General features: G+C 41.9%; 1 protein-coding gene across 11 annotated transcripts in view; it reads left to right on the plus strand.

The window, feature by feature from the left end:
* Nucleotides 1-17,049, plus strand: part of LOC140731817 (septin-4-like) — a 92,320-nt gene that overhangs the window by 34,856 nt on the left and 40,415 nt on the right. For 5 of the 11 annotated variants that reach the window (XM_073053669.1, XM_073053670.1, XM_073053672.1 and 2 more), the window contains exons 2-3: nucleotides 7,550-7,900; nucleotides 15,042-15,138. In XM_073053669.1, the coding sequence (XP_072909770.1) occupies nucleotides 7,610-7,900; nucleotides 15,042-15,138 (388 nt within the window). In that variant the 5' untranslated portion in view covers nucleotides 7,550-7,609. Of the gene's footprint in view, nucleotides 1-3,925; nucleotides 4,064-7,549; nucleotides 7,901-15,041; nucleotides 15,139-17,049 lie in introns of all 11 variants that reach the window. The other 6 variants (XM_073053666.1, XM_073053665.1, XM_073053664.1 and 3 more) reach the window with 3 other exon arrangements.

Consider the following 17,049-nt stretch of genomic DNA (forward strand, 5'->3'; position numbering starts at 1 on the left):
AAATGTATGTGTGCACTCATATGGTTAATAGATGTGTATGATGCAGATACATTTATGGATATGAGAAATGGAACATGGAAAGTATTTTAATGCTAAAGATTTGAAATACAACCCAAAATTGCCAGAAGTAATCAACAAATTGGGCAGTGTCGCTGGAGAGAGAAGTGGCATTCATGTTTGCAGATCTATGCTCTTTCATTCCAACTGCGGGATATTAAATATGTGGCAGGTTTTTAAGCAACTATGGCAGAAACGAGGAGAATAAAAGGAGGAACCTCAGAAAGCTGGAAAGAAGCGGATGTGAATAAATGAACCAGCATTTTGTGATTGAAACAACGAGAACAGTGCTTATGACTAAGCTCAGCGTCATGTATAGACTTTGTAGATAGAGACACAGAATATAAGGAAGTCTTGATAATATTTATATAACACTGGCTTTACCAAAATTGCTTTGTCCGTATTGAACAGACCAAATGGGGGAAGGACATGAAGGGTTTGAAGTGGGAGCAGGAGAGTTTTACTAAATTGATTCCAGGGTCAAGGAACATCAGTTATATCAATTGGTCTCAGGAAAAAGGTTTTCCCTGGAACAGAGGAGATTGTGGGGAGTTGTGTTGGAGCTACTGACAGCCTAAAGGATGGGTGAAGTGAATGAGGAGAAACTAACTGCTATTGGCCGAAGGATCAAGACCAAGAGAGCACCAAGTGAAGGTGTCCGCCTATAAAACAAACAGACAAGTGGGGAGAAAGCTTTTGCCTACCAAGTGATGAGACAACTGGATTCATTGCTGGGGACAGTAGCGTGGGCAGATTAAGACTTAAAGTAAACAGGACATGTTTCTGAAAGGAGAACGCTTGCATTCTTTCGGAATAGGGTTGGGGAATGGACCGCTCTTATGTAAAATCTGTATAGCTTTGTGTCTGTAGACTCACTTTCATCTGAAGGCTATTTGCTGCTTTGTATTGTTTGCAAGAGGTGTTTTTTTTCCCTCCCTGCACGTTACATTTGTTTTTAAAACAAAACTTCTTGTTTTAATAGGTTCTTTGGGTTTCTTTGTTTTGTAGCTGCCTGTAAGCAGACGAATCCCAAGATGATAAAACACATACATTCTTTGATAATAGATGTACTTTGAGAGATTTCAGTCAATAAGTGAAACTAGAGAAACCTTGAAGGAAAATACAATTAAGCGGTAGTTTGAAATCTATACAAGGTCATGAAGCATTTAGATGTTGTAAACTAAGGAGAGCTGTTCCCATTCATGTTTGGTTCAGAGGTTGGGCAACAGATATAAAGTGGCAAAATAAAGATAAAGATGTGAGGCAAAACTGTTTTGCACAGACTGAAAACGGATCACATTGCTTGTAAGGGAGGTAGAAACGGAGCCACAGTGGCTTTCAAATGGGAAATGGATAGACACAAGAGAACATAAATTAGAGGGCTATAGTTAAAGAGTGGGGCAGTGGGTCTAACAGGATTATTTAAAGAGCTCGTCGTCCCTGATTATCTCCCAGGCTAAAACAATTCTACCATGTTATTTATTTATTGAGATACAGTACAGAGTACGTCCTTCAAACCACACCGCCCAGAAATCCTCCAATTTAATCCGAACCTAATCACGGGACCACTTACAATGACCAACTAACCTACCAACTGGTATGTCTTTAGACTGTGCAAAGAAACTGGAACACCCAGGAGAAACTCACGCAGATACGTACAAACTCCTTGTGGGCAGCGGTGGGAATTGAACCTGGGTCGCTTGTACTATAAAGTGTTGTGCTAACCACTATGCTACCAAGACGTGATTTGTTGGAATCAAGGCAGTGGTGAGCAAAAGCTGAGAGACCCTGGCGGAATTAAAATAATTATCCATAACCAACTCTTTTTATTAAATGAAAATTGTAAAGGAATGCTATTACGAACAAAATTAAACGGAGGTTCCGCGGCTCCAGGGCTGGAAAACTGCGCAGGTATAAGTGGACGGAGAGGAAGAAGAGTTATAAACCCGCTGTTCCTTCGGTCATTATGGGGAACGTGAACTCGCTGCCAAATAAAGTGGATGAGCTAGCCTCACTAGTAAGGAATGTTAAAGCATACAAGGAATGCAGTTTAATGTGCTTTTCCGAAACATGGCTGACGGCTAACATCCCGGATGTAAATGTAGAATTACCTGGTTTTACTACGGTAAGATTTGACAGAGATGCCAAAAAGTGTGGGAAGAAGAAAGGAGGGGGACTCGCTCTCTACATTAACGTAAGATGGTGTAACCCCGGGCATGTGAGTACAAAGATCTCCGTTTGTGAAAAGGATATTGAGCTGATCGCTGTGAGTATGAGGTGTGTCAGGAATGGACAGGAGGAGGAGTATAGGAAACTGATACAGGACTTTGTGATATGGTGCAACTCAAACTACCTGCGTCTCAATGTCACCAAGACCAAGGAGATGGTGGTGGACTTTAGGAGATCTAGGCCTCATATGGAGCCAGTGATCATTAATGGAGAATGTGTGGAGCAGGTTAAGACCTACAAGTATCTGGGAGTACAGTTGGACGAGAAGCTAGACTGGACTGCCAACACAGATGCCTTGTGCAGGAAGGCACAGAGTCGACTGTACTTCCTTAGAAGGTTGGCGTCATTCAATGTCTGCAGTGAGATGCTGAAGATGTTCTATAGGTCAGTTGTTGAGAGCGCCCTCTTCTTTGTGGTGGCGTGTTGGGGAGGAAGCATTAAGAAGAAGGACGCCTCACGTCTTAATAAGCTGATAAGGAAGGCGGGCTCTGTCGTGGGCAAAGTACTGGAGAGTTTAACATCAGTAGCTGAGCGAAGGGCGCTGAGTAGGCTACGGTCAATTATGGAAAATCCTGAACATCCTCTACATAGCACCATCCAGAGACAGAGAAGCAGTTTCAGCGACAGGTTACTGTCGATGCAATGCTCCTCAGACAGGATGAAGAGGTCAATACTCCCCAATGCCATTAGGCTTTACAATTCAACTGCCAGGACTTAAGAACTTTTTTTAAAGCTATTATTAATGCTTTTTGAGTTAGTGATTTAGATGCATATCATATTATTTGTAATTATTTGTATGTAATGAGTTTTTGCTACAACAAGTGTATGGGACATTGGAAAAAATGTTGAATTTCCCCATGGGGATGAATAAAGTATCTATCTATCTATCTAAAATAATGAGGTGGAGAGTTCCCTGTTTCCAGCAGGTGGGTAATTGCTTATTTTGAGTGAGGTTCGCATTAAGTCATATACGTAACAAGGATCTGCTGATAATTTAAGAGGTAGATTTTATTTTTTCACCTCTCCCAAGACACTGGTGTATTTTGCATAGGTCTGTTCAGCTTGTATGAAAGCTGTCATCAATATTTCCACATGACCTTCATTTTGCGAGAAATAATTCATTTTTTTGGAACAAGGGGTATAGAAAATAAGAAAGGTACATTTAATGTGAGAGAAATGAGGTTTAAAGGGGATTTCAGGATTCCTCTTGAGCACAGTTATTCATATCTGAAACTCGCTGCCAGAGAAGGTAGCGGAATCAGATACAGGCATTGTGTTTAAAAGTCATTTAGACAGGCATGACATAGAAAGATACACACCAATTGTAAACAAGTGGGATTAGTGGAGATGGATGGACTGGTTAGCATAGAGATGATCAGCTGAAGGACCTATTTCTGTGCTGTACAACTCTGGTTGGAGTACCTCTGCTCTGGTAAATGAACGAAAACTTGTGAGACATTTGAGGTGCTGAAAATTTTGCTGTTTACTATGTTGCTGCTATTTTTTTTTATAACCAGATCACATTTAATTTTTCTTGCATAATCCTCTCCTTTGGCATGTTCCCTTTCTTCCCCCGTTTTTGCTGTTCTTTGTTGGCCTTGTTCCCTCTGCCTGCTCCGCACTCCCTTCCTGCACTGAGATGGCAGAGTCTGACTTGCCTCAGGCAGCCCCTGAAAATGGTGAGCACCCTGCGCAGTTACACACAGAGGATCCCAGCTGGCACGTCCACTGCAGCAGGAGGACAAGTTCCACACAGTCCACCGTGCATCAGAAGCAGGTAACAATTGTGCTGACACGGATGTTTATCTTGTAGTGCCTGGCAATTGAATGTTGACTCCTTCATTTCCATATACCACATACAGTAGTCATTTTCACTCAACGCTTCACCATAACTTTGGTAACAATCCCCAATCAATACTTCAACCATTTAGTTAGAGTAAAGGTTCCCAACCTGTGGTATATGGACCTCTTGTGTAATAGTATTGGTCCATGGCATAACAAGGGTTGGAAATCCCTGAGTTAGATGGTAAGGAATGGGCAGATATTGCATAATAAATACTACTAGTGACATCTCTTCCAACTTTACAAGTATCCCCTTACCACATTTAACATATTAAATGACCTCTCATTATTTGGTTAGTTTCCTGTGTCAATTATTTATGCACAATTTCATCAGTTTCAGATAATAAAATTTTACTGAAGAAAAATACTTTGAATACTGTCGGGTCAGGACAAAGTGCTGCAGATTCTCAGCAGGTTTTATCAGCTTCTGCTTATAAAGAGTTCTGTTTCAGCTAACTGTTTACCTTTTTGCCGATGCTGAATGGCCAGTGGAATACTCGCAGCGGTTTTTCAAAAAGAGTTCACTGACGGTGCGGTATTTGACAGTTATTTCTCGTACTGAAACAAAATCCAGGAGTTGTATTTACAGGAGGTGCTCAGTGGAAAGAGCTTCTAATTACATTTTAGTTCCGCGTAATTGGAAGTTCGAAGGGCGAGCATTTATACTACAGCTGTGGCATCGGTGGGAAGCACCTTTGATTCACAACACTGCTCCTTGTTTTGGGTCAATCAAAGCATTTAAATTAAGTCAGCTTTTGCAGATGCAGAGAGCAGAAGGAGGTCAATGGAGAGATTAAATGACAAGAATACTGATCCAGAACAAATGAGTATAAGACAGAGAAGAACAAAAGGAGATGTAAATGGAAATACCATTATTTGGGATTGTTGAATCTGGCAGGCTGCCATATTAAGGATGAGATGCCGTTCCTCAAGATTATATTGGGTTTACTGTGGTGCAGGATAGGATGCCAAGGACCATGAGATTAACAAGAGAGTGGGATGGAGGATTAAAGTGACAACGGACACCACTTTGTATCATCTTTTACAGTTGGTAATCAAATTTGTTTCATTTGATTTATATTGTGTCATTTCTCTTAAGTAGTTATATTTTTTCCATTATTTGCCTTTAGATAGGAACAAGTTTAACATAAGACAGATATCATTTCTTCATTGTTTCCTGTCAGATGAAAATTTGCAGATTACAGAGCAGTGCATTTCGTGTTGCTGCCGTAATTCCAATGTTTGGTCTAGAGCTTGGGCACTCTTCATCGCAAGTTTACACATTCACCCTATGACTACACAGTTTTCTGTCAGGTGCTCCAGATTTTCCCACAGCCAAAAGACACTGGCTTCTTCAAATTACCCCTTGGTAGGATACATGGCAATAGGTTGAAAAAGGGGAAATGATGGGAATATAAGAGAAGATAATTTGTCAGAGCCACAGGGAAATACAGAGAGGGGGGACAGGACTAATGTGACTGCTTTGCTGTGAGCCAATATGGGTCCAATAGGCCAAGGCCTCTTACTCTTGCAGTAAAAAGAAATTTGTTGGCTTGTTTGTTTTTGTTTTGAACAATCATATCACAAAAACATGTTTATGATCTAAATTATTTTAAGTTTTAAAATCTCAAAGCTGTCAATCTGTTTTTCAATGCTGCCTTTTTGCCAGGTGGTGGTGGGTAGAGAGAAGTTTCCCTCTCACTAAAAAGCATGGTTGTCTTTGGGAGGCCAGTTCTAGAAATCTAGCTACAATTTTGAACCTTTTCAAAATCTTGGGTCTCTCTCTCTCAGGTGTTACACACAAAACTGAGAAACCTTTGCTCAACTCTTACCTAACTGGAATTTCTAACTAAATAGTGATTATAATTGGATTGAAGGATTAGCTTTATTTGTCACATATACATTGAAACATAAAGTGAAATGTAGCATTTTAATCAACGACCAACACAGTCTGAGGATGTGCTGTGGGCGGCCTACAAGTGTCGCCATGGTTCCAGTGCCAGCATAGCGCGCCCACAATTTACTAATCCTAATCTGTACGCCTTTGGAATGTGGAAGGGAACCTACAGGGTCACAGGGAGAATGTAAAATCTCCTTATAGACAGCAGTGGGACGTTTAACCCTGATCTCCCAGTTGCTGGTGCTGTAAAGCATTACGCCAACCGCTGAACTATCGTGCTGCCCTCAATGAAACCCGAGACTCAATTTTTCACTGTTAGTTGCAGCTACTGAAGTTATCACAGAGAAGATTATTTAGACCACGGCCAGAGCTGTTTTGTAGCTTTATGAAGCTAAAGGGACTATATGTATGCATAATTAATGGTTGATAGTAAATCGATGTTATTTATCCATTCTGCTTCTGCTCAAGTCACCCATCCATTAGTGATCTTGTTCACTGTGATCGACAATGTTCTTTGGTAGGGAATTAGATTTAATATTGTATCGCAACTGCCATCATTCCTCGTCTGACTGTATATGCTTTTTTTAACACTATCACAAATAATTAATTATGGATGACTTTCGTCATCGGTAAGCTCTATTTTAACTTATTCATTTAGCTCTATTTTAATTCATCTACCCAGAAAGATTCCATCTGGTCCCCCTTCCACCATCCCAATTGCTGCAACCCATTGGGTTCTTAATAATTATGAGGACTTCACTACCACTCATTTAGGGGTCTATAAGTTATTGCTTCCGCATGACAGCATTTCTTGGTAGTCTAGCTATTAGTTACAGGAAGCCATATTTTTCTGGCCCCAGCTGAATTCATTTATAAAAGCTGATGTCGCTCTCTGACATCAATTAACTTAGCTTTCCGGAAACGTCCACGGTGCACTTGTGTGGAAGTTAATATTTTACCACTAGTGATGGTTCCCGATCATATGGGGAATATTTGAATGATTAATGCAAAACCCCGTTTGTGGCTGCCCTCCTGGAGATCTCTCACTAGACCAAGGGGAGCTGTTCCCATTCATGTTTGGTGATTTATGTGAATCTTTTGGGTTAATTATAGCTGATTCACATCAAGAGACACGCACACTATATGCAATATGGATTTTAAGGTCATGGATTTCTAACTTTACACTTATGAACAAGTTTGCTTAATGAAGAGAACTTTTCCTGCTTCAGTGTTACAGAACAGCAAACAGGCTAAAGTCACTCGAGAATGGCCTTCTTTAAAAATAACAGTGTATGTAGTGCTTAAGCACATTGATTTGAGGGACTCATTAGTCAGGATTCATAGTATATTGTTATTTTGGCTGAGGTTAATTCAATTTGCTTTCTGGCATTCGCTTCTCATATTGTTTATTTATGACTTTAGTTCTGTTTATCATTTCCCCTTCTTCCTTGTTTTCCTAATACGTATTCCTCTCATCACCTCTGGTCATGTGACCATGTTTGCATCCATTTTCCTCAATAGCTTGCACATTTTCTGAAGGAGGACACGGAGGACTCGGATGACTCTGAAGTAGACTGGATAATGAAAGAGTCCACCGGTGAGAAATGCCCTGTGTGTGTTCTCCAAGAGAATTCTCCAATAAACGTAACGTACCAAGAAAACGCAGAAACCAAACCTGGACAGGGACTATCGGAGCAGTTGAGTTCAAGTTCACCAGGAACTTCAGATGTAGAAAAAGATCAGTTCTGGAAACAGCCATACAAAGTACAGCAGGCCGATAGTCTTCTTTCTGCTGTTGATTCGATGTCACAGAACTCCTCATCCAGGCCAAAGAGTCCCTGGGGAAAACTGGACCCATATGAATCATCTGAGGTAACATTAGAAGAATTTAACATTTCTGGCTGTGGTTAAATAAATTCATCTTGATAGAACTGTCAACCTCTTTTAGGTTCATAAATGGATCCAAATCCTGCCAAAGTCTCCAGGACACAGCAATTTGGGTGCAAATTATTTTATATTTGCTGGTTTGTTTTGAATTTTTAGATAGTTTGGGTTAAGTGTGCTTTTTCTTTATTAGTGCATAGATATGAACTCTGATATCTAGAACTCTGATACCTAGAAATTTGAAATGTTCACATACAATAGAATCATATGTATTTATTGTAGCTTACAGTAATAATATTTACAGTCGCATTCAATCATGTTGAAAAATGTTGTTGAATTTCTAGATGATAGTTCTAAAATGTACATTATTTAGGAATCCTATTTCTATAAACATAGTTGTTTTATAGATAAAAGAAGTGATGTGATCAAAAGAAAAATTCCTATTATTTCTTCCCCCGACCAGATTTTAAAGTGGTCCATGAACCAGTAAACCTTAACTCATTATTCTTCTTTTTACACTATTTATTTATTTTTTGTAATGTATAGATTGTTATGACTTTGCACTGTACTGATAGCACATTACCCCTGCTGCTTTCGCTCACCTATACCAGACACAGTGACCAATTAACGTACAAAGCTGCTCGTCAATACGATATGGAAGGAAACCGGATCACTTTGAGAAAAGCCACTTGGCCACAGGGAGTATGCACAACCCGCGGGCGGATTTGAACCTGGAGGCAACACCTCCACCTGTGCTGCCCCAGCGGCTGCTGTAGATTGTGAACTGCTGTTCCCTGGGGCACCCCACCAGTCATAGCCTTACAAATCAAAAATTACCCATTTACACCTGTTTTATGGCCTTTAACCAATCCTTAATCCCTGCCACACGAAGACATTCTGAAAAATAAATCCTTATTTCTCAATAGTCCTTCAACAACGAGGACTATGCTCATTCAGATACGACAACTGCCACATGGAACTCAAGTGGAATCATGAGTTCCACCAAAGCCTTTGAACTAATTGATCATAATACGATACACGATGGGAAAATATTGATGAAATCTCTGTGGAAGGGGAATGACATTTTGCTTGGTTCATATAAATCAGATGTAATGTTTGTCACTCTTTCGCATTCAAGAGATGGCTTCTGGCTAATACAATTTCACCTGCTTGAGCAGTTTTTTTTTTACTCTGCACACGTAGAATAGGTGGCGTATAGGTGTCAGATACCGTCATGTAAACTTTGTATTCTTCAGCCTTTTATAGAAGTTCCTCCATTGGAGAAGAATCTTGGGGTGGAAGTAGACTTTACTTTGGAAGTTGTGCTCTTGCATCAAGAAAATGGGGGGTGGGAAGAACCATCAGTGAGAGCGGCACAATAGCATAGTGGTTAGCACAATGCTTTACAGTCCAGGCGACCCGGGTTCAATTCCCACTGCTGCCTGTAAGGAGTTTGAACGTTCCACATGGGCTTCCTCCTGGTTTCCTCACACAGTCCAATAGGTTGGTAGATCCCATTGAGTTTGCTGGACAAAGTGACTTGAAAGGCCCAGTCCGTGCTGTATTTCAGGCAGCAAGTCCTCGGTCCTGGGATGGGACAGAAGATCTCCAGGGCCTCCTCAGAAAAGCCTGGCTGGAGGTGTTTATAATTTCTCTGGGACCTGCGTTCATTCATGTAATGCCAGGGTGAGCTAGAAACTACTGAGAGTCATTTTAGTAATTGGATCAGGGAATTCATTCACTGATGTGTTACAACCAAGACAGCTGTTCTGTTAGGCAGGATGTAAGGGATTATAATGTGTCACCAGGGCTTTCATAGTGATTTTGATGGACACTGTTTGTGTTGTGGATTAAAGATGATGCTTAAGGCTCCTTGGAAGGATGAGATGTCAAAGAGTCCATTCCTGTCTGTGTGGTCAGTGCTCACTTCCTGTTCTTTTGGGAGGTTAGATTGTTCAAAGGTTCATTTATTATCAAAGTATACAGCTCTGAAATTGTTCTTCTCCCAGACAGCCACGAAACCAAGAAAGGAAAGAGAGGCAGCTGGGTCTTCAACCCCCAAATCCCTCCACCCTGCACAAAGAATAAACAAAAACGGAACAGGTACAATGACCCCCCCCCCCAAATCCCTCCACCCTGCACAAAGAATAAACAAAAACGGAACAGGTACAATGACCCCCCCCCCCAAATCCCTCCACCCTGCACAAAGAATAAACAAAAACAGAACAGGTACAACGACCCCCCCCTCCCAAATCCCTCCACCCTGCACAAAGAATAAACAAAAACAAAACAGGTACAACGACCCCCCCAAATCCCTCCACCCTGCACAAAGAATAAACAAAAACAGAACAGGTACAACGACCCCCCCCCCCCAAATCCCTCCACCCTGCACAAAGAATAAACAAAAACAGAACAGGTACAACGACCCCCCCCCCCAAATCCCTCCACCCTGCACAAAGAATAAACAAAAACGGAACAGGTACAATGACACCCCCCCTCCCCCACACACACACACAAAAAAATGAGAAAGATTGGGTGAAAAACACAGAATACAAGAAATGCCATAAGACTGAAAAAGGTCTACAGTCCAAGCCCACATCCAAAACGCAGAAAACATGGGCAACATTCTCTTCTCCACAGCGATTTTAAAAAGGCAGTCTCTCCTCTCCGTAGCAGAGCAATTTCAGCAGCGACAGAAAGACAGGCAGCCGGTGTTTCGATCTCCCTCGTCACTTTAATCGGCGAACAATGGAACCTTTTGGTATCCTGTCGGGGCTTGCTTGTTTTCTTGCTCCTGTCTGCCCCTGCGTCCTGGCCCTGAACACCCAGCTCTCCTGGCTGGTTTTCGGCTAGAATCTGATGGCCGGATTGTGCAGTCCATCTCTTGGGCAACAAGGCAGCTGAGTATTATTCCTTTCCGCAGTGATTCTGCCATTATGTATGGTTCCTGTTCTGTGGCACCGAGCGAGTGTGGCAGACTGCCTGTTGGTTTATATTCAGATAGAGAGTGGTCCTGATTTTCACCACCCCCGCTTGGATCCATCACTCTCGGCAGTGCTGGCCAGGAGGATTCCTGGCAGCTCAGTCTCCCTGAGGATGAACATGTTAATATGTTATGGCTGCTGATGGAGAACACAACATTCATCACCAGGGAAGTTTTTGGATGACCCGCAACCAGCTGCATATTTAGCGAGGAGATGGTCTGTGATTCACACCCTGCAGGACGGGTGAAGAAAGAAAAACAATCTGCATTTCAAACCCCTTTTAGGAATAACTGTGTCTGCTGTGGTAATCACAATGAAATATTGTTAATGAGTCTTCCTGGCAGCTTCCATACAGACTCAATCTATGACGCAGTTTGAGCTCCATTGATCCCTCAGCCCTCGAGGGGCGGGATTGTTTTCTTGGGTCTAGTGAGCTGGTGTACTCTCGTCTCTCCCCTCCCGTCCTACATGACCTTCCTCCGTTTTAACTGAAGTTAAGGACATCAAATAAAGCATTTTCACTATTGTGCATTCCGGGCTTTCTCTCGGGCTGGGGGTTGTGGAATGGCAGTGATGGGGTGAGGGTGTGAGGCACGGATCATGTGGCTGTCTCTGGAGAAGTGTAGAACGTAGCAGTGTTCTGGTCTGGAGCTCTCCACAACGTGCTGTGAGAGGCCGTAAAATTCCCTGTGCATTTGCTGGGTTGCAGGGGATTTTCAATCTTAGCTGTGTGAGTGCTGAGTACTTCTTGTGCTGACCCCTGTGGCAGAGAGGATGTAAGGGTCTCCCTCCACTTGAGCATCCCAACCACAAACACTGCGATGCCATGTTTTGTAAATACAGCAGCCATTGTATGTTGCTGCTGTCAGTCTGCACTGAGTGGTGTCGAAGGATGACTTTAATTTGGGCTGATCCTTTTGAAAACCCATACCATCACTTTTCCCCAGTTTCACGGTTTTTTTTGAGTGGGACCAAAATCACATCCATCTATGCTTAATGCACTAAATGAATCTAGTTTCTTGGCACAGATTGAGACACCATTGGCGTAAAGGCTTGGTGTTAACAGGCATAAAGAGTAGGTGTTCAAAGTGAAACCACTAAGATGCTGTAACATACTTTGATGATAAAGCACTATTGTTAAACATTGAGAAATGCCTTGCCTAAATTTTTCTTTTGAGTTCAAATGGTATTAACTGCTTACAAGAAGTGAATTTTATCTATAAATCCTATCACTAAACATGATGGGAGTGTGTGTGTGTGTGTGTGTGTGTCCGTCCGTCCGTGTACGATGTGCACATGCATGGAGGCTATGTGATGTGTTCACACTGATGACAGAGCCATGCTTCAGTGTGGCTTTATGGGCCATCTTTTCCTTGGAGCAGTACCCAGGAATTGAAGTTGCGGATTGATTTTAAGGAAGGTCCCGGGTTTAACATTTTATCTATGGTGACAGTCTGACTGTGATCTTCAGTCCTCCGTAGTACATCAGATCTTCCTGTTTGTACTTTCCAACCCCACCCAGTCTTCATAGCTTTCTCCCTGAGTCCTTTGAACCAAGATTAACAGCCTACTCTTGTTCCTAATACACCTCCACCCTCATCTTGAATTTCTCCTTTGCTCCCCTTTGTCCGTCTGTTTGCTCCTCACCTTCCCCATCTCCTGACTCCTCCTTATCTTTGCATCCAAATCTTTTCCCATTTAAGTGCTTGGAAAACTGACCTCCCTTGCTGAATCATGAGATTCTGAAGATAATTTTAATGTAATACATACTTTTCCTATAAAGAAAACGGTTGCTGTACCTAATTACAAAATAGTGCCTGAGCTCATTTCGTCATGATGCTGAATAGCAAGTATTGAGTGCATGCTTATTACATTAATTATAAATAAGTACTGCATATCTGGTATAATTGTAGATTTAATTGTTCAGTTGAAATGTCATTGTAACATTTAATAGTGATTTTTTTTTACCACTTTCAGTGCTAGTTTTAGTTTTTGAAAACAGCAGAATTATGTATAATTATTCTTTCGTTAATGTTCAGTTTCCCTGAAGCTTGAAGACAGATTAGTAATCAGTATTAATTTGAGAACCAGCCTTCTTTGAAACACGAGCAGAAAACAAGATTATCTTTTTTATAATAGTCAGCTGGATTAAATGTTCTAAACACGAGAGATTCCACAGATACTGGAAAGTCAAAGCAACACACACAAAATTCTGGAGGAACTCAGCAGGTCAGGCAGCGTCTATAGAAATGAATAGCTGGTGTTTCGAGCTGAGACCCTTCTTCAGGAATGGGGAGGAAGGAGGAGGGTGCCAGAATAAAAAAGTTGGGGGTGGGGGAAAGGAGATCAGATGAAAGGTGATGGGTGAAGCCAGGTGGATGGGAAAGGTCAAGGGCTGGAGAAGGGGAAACCTGATAAAGGAGAGTGAACCATGGAAGGAGGAGAGGACCGGGGGAAGTAATAGGCAGGTGAAAAGAGGTAAAAGGTCAGAATGGGGAATGGGTGGGGGGTGGAATTTGTTTACCAGAAGGAGAAGTCGATATTAGTGCCATCTGGTTGGAGACCACACAGACAGACTGAAAGGTGCTTCTCCTCTACCCTGAGATTGGCTTCGTCTTTACCCAGGAGAGGCCATGTTCTGACACGTCAGAATGGGAATGGGAATTAAAATGTTTGACCAGTGGGAATCTCTCCCTGTACAGGATGGGGCATTGGTGCTTGACGAAGCAGTTCCCCAGTTTATGATGGGTCTCACCAATATAGACGAGGCCGCATCGGGAGCACTGGACAATAGACCAGCCCAGTAGATTCACAGGTGAAGTGTTGCCTCACCGGGGCGGACTGCCTGGGACTGTGAACAGAGACGAGGGAGGAGATGTCCGGGCAGGTATAGCACTTGGACCACTTGCAGGGATAAGAGCCGGAAGGGATTAGATAATGACCTTTTATATTCAGTACCCGAGATGTGATTCTGCCCACAGTGACGGCCATTCCTGTGCTTTATATACTCCAACAGAACCATGCGGATGACTTTGACGAATGTAGCTCAGTTCCTGTGTTGCAAAGGCATTAGCTGGAATATTGTATGCAGAGCTGTTGTGAGGAATGGAAAACATCTTGCACCTTTCAACTCTACTATAACTCACTGTCTTGAGCAGAAAAATAAAACTAAACCTATTGCATATGATAAAGATTCTGCTGCTGTATAATACATGACATAGAAACCAAATAGCTATAGTCTGTAAAGTCCTTGATAGGAACTATGAACTCAGTTTCAGTTTACCTGGTCTGTCTTTTGGTCCTAAATTGTCGTTGATTGGTGCAGGTGCAGCAACCTGTTAGGAAGGGAAGTGTTTTATTACAATAGAGGATACAGCAGAGTAATGATGAAATCTCACTATGACTCTGCAAGGTTTTGACGAGACATTATTATTTTAGTCTCCTTATTGAGCACTTCAGTAGGTTGATTCCTGCGGTGGGGACGGGAGTGTCGTCTTCGGAGGAGATTGAGAGGGTTGGGGCCCATAGAGCTGTGTGGCAGAGTGACACGAAGGTGGAAGGATTTCTACTCCGAGTGCAGCGAGTCGTTGGGAATCGCTACCCCAGAAGTCATGCAAGGTAGAGGCATGGCTTTGGGCTGTGTAGGATTCAAAGTCTGCAAGGTCAGGCCGATCAAAAATCAGAACAGCCACGATCTTACTGAATGGTGGAGCGTGTGACCAGCTCCTGTCTCTGGTTCTTGTGTTTTGTGTTCTTTCACTTGTATGTAAGCCTACACTGAAATGTGGAAGATTGCAATGAAAAATTATATACCTAAACTCATTAGATACATGGTGTTTTTGAAATATTATAGGATGCTGTTGCATTGTAACTATTAGCAATTGTATTTGACTTCTTAAGCATCTCTAATGGGATTATCTCCCTCCTTCACTATTCATGTAAACATGATATAATACCTTTGCTTATTCTTTCTCTATGCCTCAGTCTCTGTAAGTATGCACATCAGATATGGTTTCATCTACGTGTAAAATTCCTTAACTTTACATCAACAGTACGAGGAGAGGCAATAGGCAGCACCTGTAGGATTTGACCGATTTATTTAACATGCGAATTGGTGAGCAAAGTCTCCCTACTCATTTCCACAGGACCAGGAGAAAGAGTATGTCGGCTTTGCGACGCTACCCAGCCAGGTTCATCGCAAGTCTGTCAAGAAAGGGTTTGATTTCACGCTGCTGGTGGCAGGTAAAATAGTTTGTTGGAGTATGTTCTCTGTCTCGTGTTTGACGTTTGCAGATGATGTAATTGCAGACTGACTTTAATAACCCTGTCCTTTATTCTAGGACATAAAGAAATATGTAAATAAGGTGATAAATCTGGTCTGAATTAATGCAACACTGGATAGGTGCTAAGTATACCTATTAGGTATTAAGCCCTGGTTAAATGATCTGCATAATAATAGATCTGAATAAACCCATTTTATGTAAGTAGTTCCTGAATAAACTTGACCTGTATACGAAGTCATGATCTGCATAGAATAATGTATATTTCTGCGACTATACATCCCCCACCACCTCCTGTACTACATGTCCTCCTGGATGGTCTCCTCGACCAAAGTAGCGGGTTAGTGTTTCCCTATCCCCTCCCCCCTTGTGCACATGTATGTAGGCAGCAGGTATTTTGTATCGTTTGGACAAGGTCAAAGGCTTCCAGCACATCCTTGGTCTCCGTTCCTGTTGCTCCACAGTTGTTGATCACTGACTAAATGGATTGGATTGAATTGACTTTATTTCTTGCATCCATCACATACATGAGGAGTGAAAATCTTTGTTAGCTTCTTGGTGGAACTCCACGGCACCTGTCCCATCCCTTGATGCGTCATCATGTTTGCGACTCTGACTCCAGCTCAACGTGCCCGAACCAAAGTTCCTTATGGTACAGGCGCCAACTTCGCAGAAGAGGACAGCACAGGAACAGGCCATTCAGCCCACAGTGTTGTGCTGAACCAGCTAGAGCAGATCAAATGCATCTAAGTACTAATTCCTCCTAACTTCACAATGTCCATATCCCTCCATCTTCCTTACATCCATGTGCCTAGCCAAACGTCTCTTAAAAGCCTCTAATGTATTTGTCTCTGCCACCACACCAGGCATCCACCACTCTCTGTGTAAAAAGCTATGATGTATGAAGATCCCTGTGGTGAACAGACCCTAGTTACACTGTGATGAATCACATAAATGGGCCATGATTACTGTGAATGCTTCCACAGTAACTGCCTTGTCATCCCAATCTATTAAATAATCTATATTGATTGTATCTATTTTTATTCTCCTGTAAATTGTAGGAAAAACACCATCTCCTGGTTGAAGATAAGAAATAAATCATTATGAATATTGAAGACACTAAGTAACACATCTGTTCTATTTTGGCTTGAATGTCCATGCTGACTAAATCCCTGTCTTTGTCACTCTTTCTGCTCTCCACTTCTGTGTGAATGACAGCTTGTATGAACAAAACTTAAATACTTAAAGTACATTTTTAAATCAATGAAAATTACTCATTTACAGAATCAGCCTTTGCTGACATTAATTACTGCCTATTAAGGTAACAGGTTATAACTGATGATTTACAAGTTAACCCTCACTACCAGGCAGCTTGTTTGATTTTGACTGAACTATAAAGGATACTAGATTTCAAAGTTTAAGATCTAAATACAGATCTGAATTAAATTTTAGAATGAGGCCACTTACTCAACAATTCCCTGCCAGTAAAAATCCCAACACTTGTTGCAAGCTGTAACCTCTAGGCATTAACTGAGATCCAAGAGCCATGTTGAATTGGCAACACACACAAAATGCTGGAGGAACTCTGCAGGTCAGGCAGCATCTGTGGAAAAGAGTAAATAGTGGACTTCTCAGGCCGAGACCCCCCTTCAGGACTGAGAATGGAGAGAGAATTAGTACTGGTTTTAGGCACTGGACATTTTATGGGGATGTGCAAGCAGGAAAGAGAGAATTCTTCCCAAAAAGGAATGGAATTTAGTAACTTTAATTCAAGCCAAACAGAAGTCAAGTGTATAATGAACATACCAGTTTCCAAATGTATGACTGATCCTGAACGTGAGTCAGTCTGGTCTACTTACGTTGTGATGTTCTT

The sequence above is a fragment of the Hemitrygon akajei genome, chromosome 8 (assembly GCF_048418815.1).
Source record: "Hemitrygon akajei chromosome 8, sHemAka1.3, whole genome shotgun sequence".
Taxonomy (NCBI): domain Eukaryota; kingdom Metazoa; phylum Chordata; class Chondrichthyes; order Myliobatiformes; family Dasyatidae; genus Hemitrygon; species Hemitrygon akajei.